The 6,000-nt window shown below is 46.6% G+C and overlaps 1 protein-coding gene across 6 annotated transcripts in view; it reads right to left on the minus strand.

The window, feature by feature from the left end:
• The window catches only part of MED27 (mediator complex subunit 27), a 196,818-nt gene extending 191,124 nt beyond the window's left edge, over positions 1–5,694 (minus strand). For 2 of the 6 annotated variants that reach the window (XR_012008414.1, XM_072778432.1), the window contains exons 1-2: positions 5,444–5,693; positions 3,311–3,455 (exon numbers count right to left, since the gene is read on the minus strand). Coding sequence is in view for 4 of the 6 variants with exons in the window: in XM_072778432.1 (XP_072634533.1) it covers positions 3,311–3,455; positions 5,444–5,646 (348 nt within the window). In the remaining 2 variants the exon portion in view is untranslated. Of the gene's footprint in view, positions 1–3,310; positions 3,456–5,443 lie in introns of all 6 variants that reach the window. The other 4 variants (XR_012008415.1, XM_072778429.1, XM_072778430.1 and 1 more) reach the window with 4 other exon arrangements.
• Positions 5,695–6,000: the final 306 nt, after the last annotated feature.

Here is a 6,000-nt window from a genome sequence, read left to right on the forward strand (position 1 = left end):
TCAATTCTTAGCCAACAGTGCGTAAAGCTGACATTGGCAAGTTACCCCAAACTTCACTTAACATGTTAATGCACTCAACTGGTTTAAACTCTTTGAGGGTAAAATGATGAATGATGAAAGCTTTAGCAATTAAAAAGCTCTCTTCATTTATAGGAGAGGCAAAATAAACACATATAATTGCTTGCTGCTTCCATATCCCCAGCTGGAAATTAGAATACCAGCTTAATTCTTGGGGCTACTTCTTGAGTTTATTAAAGAAATATACATAAGGTATCTTCACCATTGTTTCCCCTCTTTCCTCTCAAAGTTTTTATGTATTCTTATAATCTACCTTAAATTCTTTCTAGAGAAAGGCAGGGAATAAATAAGTCATAGTCAAATAGGACATTATCTATCATAATGGAAATAAAAAGCATGTTTTCCCTGCAGCCCACCTTTGAATAATTGGCAGGGGACACCTAGCCCCAGAACAGAGCTGTGAGCCCTGATGACCTCAGCAGGAAGGCATGCAGAGGGTGATTAGTGGTGTCTGCCCTGGACAAGAGCAATAGTTTGGGGACCCACGTATTACCCATTTGTCATCTCCATCTTTCAATAAACCATTACAAATTAGCAAAATGCATACAGATTCATGAATAAAAGATAACGTAGGAATCGCTTCTAGGATGAATGTTGAAGGAGAAAAATGTTTTCTATAGTCAAAAACCTTAAGCCAAAATGGATTAAAGCATCAGGTTTAGAGGAAACAACACTGACCTAAGTCAGGAAATGCAAATTCTAGTCTCACTGTGAAGCTGTGGGCAGGTCAGTTCACTGGCCTGTTTGCTCAGCTATAAAATAAGGACCAAACTAAAGATCTCTTACTTGTTCTCTCTGTTTCTACTGATCAGTGATACAAGCAGCTTCCAAGCACCCCCTCCACTGGGGCACTAGGAAGCTGATGAACAGGCAGCTACTGTGCAGAAGCTCACCGGGCCGGGGACATGACTAATTCCCCTCAACCCCCGGCTCTCACACTGCTCTATGGGATTTAAACACTATTTTAATCTATAGGATCTCCAGAACAAGAAGTTCCATATACACAATATTTCTCTTTTTTTAATACAACTTCTTTTCCACCTTGGAGCAAATATAAGGGTCAAAAGCAGGGACTTTTAATATGCTATTAAATTTGGTGAATAATTAAGCCACCTTTCTTCAACCTGAAATCAGTCATTTGCACTGGATCCCAGTCACTTGCACTGGATCCCAGTCACTCGTGGTATCTCAATCTTCCCTCCACTGAGAAGTTTCCACAGCTCTAGGCTACTACAAAAACATTACCCACATGACACACCAACACAGTTTCTGGGTCCTACTGATCAGGTCCCACCCAATCCCTAAGTAAACTCATGTAAGGATGAACAACAGTGTCCCTGGGAAAACAAGGAGGACAGCCTGATAGGGCAGCATTGTCTGCACAGGGCTAGAGCAGTCTCAGGCCTGGCTGTGGCAGTAAAATAATTTTCATCTGCCGTGCAACCCCTCCTTTTGGGAACTGCCTCTTCAACTGCAAGGAGCCCCAATGCCTGTGCTTCAGGTGATCTGCACCAGCCAATCAGAGAATCCCAGCCCTGGATTCGATGAAGTGTTTAGACAGGGGCCACCTACCAAGCAAGCCCAAAATCTTCTTTCAGGGTCTGGCATGACACCAGGAGATGACCTGGTATAAGAACCATGCAAATCTACAACCGCTGGGCCATCTCTTCCATGACTTACAGACATCAGGCCAAAGAACAAGAGAGGGACAGGTCCCCATGCCAACAGGGCACCCTGATCCTCAAGACCAAATTGGGGTTCTGTCAACGGCAGCCCAGAGTTTGGGGGACAGCCCTCACTGGCTAGATGTCTGTATCAGAGGCTCAAGTTCTTTCCTTAGTACCCCATGACAAATCATCCCCCCGCCCCCAAATCTCAGACTTAGCTTCCCGGGTTCCACTCCAAATCAAAGTACACTAAATACGGGATCCCTGGGTGGCGCAGCGGTTTGGCGCCTGCCTTTGGCCCAGGGTGCGATCCTGGAGACCCGGGATCGAATCCCACATCAGGCTCCCAGTGCATGGAGCCTGCTTCTCCCTCTGCTATGTCTCTGCCTCTCTCTCTCTCTCTCTCTCTCTCTCTCTCTGACTATCATAAATAAATAAAAATTAAAAAAAAAAAAACAAAAACAAAGTACGCTAAATACTATTGAGAAACTCAGTAAAAAAAATTCTGCATACCAGAAAAACTCACAATGCTCATCTCTCATCAAGAGGGAAAGGGACCACAGACAAGAGGGAAAAGACAACAGATAACTGGAGGGGCAGAGCAGTTCCTAACCAGTAACTGTGAGAACAGTCTCCGGAGAGGTAGCAGAGTCTAGTGAAAAAGGCTTCCAAAATCACTCCAACCTATATTCTAGTTCTTTATCAGCAGGGAGAAAAAATACACACAACAACCCACAGCACCCAAACAAAAGGAGCTTGTCAGTAAACTGTTTCCAGGCTTAAGAGCCTGTTACTGTTATTTTTAGACTACAGTTCAGTTTTCCTTTTACAGCTGTCCCAGGGTCTATGCCACAGGCCTGCTTAATGAACGAAGCCACGAATAGCAAATTTCATGAAGCACATTTAGAACAATGTTCCCCAGATGTAGAGAGTAGGCAATAACAGAATAAACGGTACTCTCATGAGGTTCTTCCAGGGATGAGAAGGGAAGACAGTACAAGTGACATCAACAATATTAGTGGCTGAACATTTAGACCACCAGTCCTTAACCTTCTAGGGGTCATGGACTCTTCCAAATCTGATGAAAGCCAGGAAGTCTTCCCCAGGAAAAAAAAAAAAATGCACATACCACAACACTTTGCATATGATTTCAAGGGGTTCAGAAAAGCTGCTCCCTATATCCAGTCTCTAGGTTAAATACACCTGATTTAGGACTTTTTAAAAAAATTAATTATCTGAGCATTATGATTAATTCTCAGAGATTTCAAAGGACCCTGAAAGAGCTCATAGAGAAATTTTAAAACTTCCAACTCTGTAACCCCATGCCGAATCAGGGAGAGAGAAGAGAAGAGAAGAGAAGAGAAGAGAAGAGAAGAGAAGAGAAGAGAAGAGAAGAGAAGAGAAGAGAAGAGAAAGAAAGAAAAGAAAGAAGAAAGAAAAGAAAGAAGAAAGAAAGAAAAGAAAGAAGAAAGAAAGACATACTTACCCTCACCTTCTGCATTTATGAAATGTAAAAAAACTTGGCTTTTTCTATATTAGCTCCATTTCTGACATGCCTCCCTTACCTTGTTTGACCATTTATATGCTTGCAGGAGTTGACTATAGAGAGGAGTTTTGTCCTGCACAGGATCCAGGCTTAACAGCCCACTGTTATGGAGAGGATGGTTCTCAGATGGCTTGCCTACCAAATTGCTCAGACGTTCCAGCTCACTGAAAAATAAATAGATAAAGCAAATAAACCTGAGTCCACTGAAACTCCAGTTTTTAGCCAACCACATTGGTCAAAGGCTATTCTTCAAACTGTCCATCAGAAGTCTCTTAAGAAGAAATACTTTAAAAGGTTAAGATCAGGGACAATCAAGAAAACCCCTAACTGGGAGCTTATGTTAATTTAAAACCTAGCTCTCTGGTGCCATTCTAAAGGAAGAAAAAAGTTAAGAGCACTGGAACCAGCAAGAGTCCTAAAATCAGGACTGAACAATTCAAATTATCCTCTGGGTAGGGAGGGTGACTTTCTGGGACTTTGAAATGTGGTGTAACATTGCTTCTCACTAAGAGTTTTCAGACCCACATACAGATCATTACATTTGGCAGAACAGCAAGTACCTGAATAGATGATAATTATTTATCATTCACATAGGGCTAAACTAGTACATGGCACTTCACAGATGGTAAAACTTCACAAAACAAAGAAGAGATAAAATAAACAAATGGGATGGGAAGACACCACCGAGGGGGCTGTGTCAAACATACTTCAGTCTAGCAGGAAAACTCTAGAGAAGCTTGGGAAAGTGAGCCAACAGCAAAAGCACATTCCAGGAGCATGTTCTGTGAGGCCAGTCTCAAACTGTCAACAAAAGACTCTCTAGGAACAGCTTCTCATGCCACACTCGTTTTGGAATCTTCAGCCACCTTCTTCTTGGCACTACTGCATAAAGATTTCAAAACGCGATAGGGAAATGCGAACTTTCTAGAATGGCAGAGGGTTATAAGATCCTGAACGTTACCAAAGGGAGCACACGGAAGAGAGCAAAGAACAGCCAGTACATCCCCTCAAGCAGGGAAAGTATTTCCTGGCACCGCGCCAGAGAACAGCAAGTGGATGTGGGAGTTGAGGAGGGGTGTGTGATTTCCCGGCTTTCCACCAAAAAAGAATGGCAACTTCTTAGGGGGAAAAAAAAAATCAAGAGAGGCACCACCCATCATTCGGTCACCACCTCCTCCATTCTACCTCCTCCTTCCATCTGGTTACTAAGGAGACCAAGTTGGGGGAAAAAAAAAAATCCCACCATTCCAGAAATTACAGGATGACTATCTTACCAAATGCCTTTCCCTGCTAAGGTCAGTTCTGAGAGGTAAAAGGCAAAAATCCTGCAATTCTAACCTCCCTGAGAATGGCTGACTTTCTTAAGGGAGGGAAGACAAGTTCAGAACCTAGCCAATTAGAGTCCCTACTACCTGCTGGGCATTTCACAAACATCCTCTCACTTATTTCTTACACAACACTTAGAAAGTAGAAGAACGTGACTTGTAAGAAAGAAAAAGAAATATACCATCCTGAACCTGAAAGGACCGCACATTGATGGGGGGGGGTGAAGGGGGGGCTAAACCCAAGTGATTAAGCTGGCTAAGCCTGAGATTAGGTCTCTCTCTGGAGGAAGAAACTGAACAGGAGCAGAGTGGGGGTGAGGTCCTAATCAGGTGGTTCTGGAGGGGGCCGGGGCAGGGAGAGATCAAGTCCTGTGCTACGGTGTTTGGGGACCGGGCCGCGTGGGGCTGACGGGCTGGTGCTAGTGAAGCCAAGCGCACTGGGGTCTGCGGCAGCGCTGAGCTGGTGCTGGCTGGTACCATCAGACGCGGCGGGGCACGGAGGGCCTACAGGTGAGACACCTGCCAAGCGGAGGCCAGAAGCGGAAGTTGGCGGGAAGAGCACATCTCGTCGGGAACCGAACGAGCACACGCGGAGGTCCCGAGCGGCGGGAGGCAGCCAGGACTGGGAGGCCAGGAGAAGGGAGACGAGAAAGCGGGGGTGGGAGACGAGGCGTCCCCGAGGAACACGCATGGGCCTGGAGAGCAGGGACAGACAGCAAGCGAGCGCGGAATCGAGGGCAGCCCCTGGCTAGGGACACTCGCGCGGGGTCGGGGCCGGGTGGGCGCCGGGAGGGTCCCCGACGCCGGCCCCTCCAGCCGGTACCTACTTGAGGTCCCGGTTGACCGAATGCAAGTTGTCCTGGAAGTGCGCAATGAAGGCCTTCTCCCGGCCCTCCAGCGTCTCCTTGTTCCGCATGCCATCCTTCAGGCAGTCGAACACCCTGCTCACGCTGGAGCGCAGCGCCTGGATGGCACTGATTGCCTGAGCAAAGGCCTCCAGGTTCACTCCGACACTTAGCACGTCCGCCATGTTGCCGCCGCCACAGCGGGCTCTCCAAAGCCTGCTTCGCTTGCGAAAGGCCGCGCTCACTGATGACGCAGACCCCCGAAGGACTCTGGGAAATGTAGTTCTCGCGGGCCTGGGCTCTCCAGGGGCTTGGGTGCAGACGCTGTCTAAGACGGCTTCCACTCAGCTTAAACTAATGAGCGGGTCAGAAAGGAATCACCTAGGTTGGGGGAAGTCCGGCTGCACTCTCGGCTTCCTTAATGGTGACAAGGAACTACAGAAAGTTCCCGCGTTTCCCCGCTCTTGAGCTCGTCTTGGAAATCCTAGGGAAAAGAATTGCTCAGGGCAGAAAAGTGCCTATGGACTGAAGGATTATGA

The sequence above is a fragment of the Canis lupus genome, chromosome 16 (genome assembly GCF_048164855.1).
Source record: "Canis lupus baileyi chromosome 16, mCanLup2.hap1, whole genome shotgun sequence".
In the NCBI taxonomy this organism is placed as follows: Eukaryota; Metazoa; Chordata; class Mammalia; order Carnivora; family Canidae; genus Canis; species Canis lupus.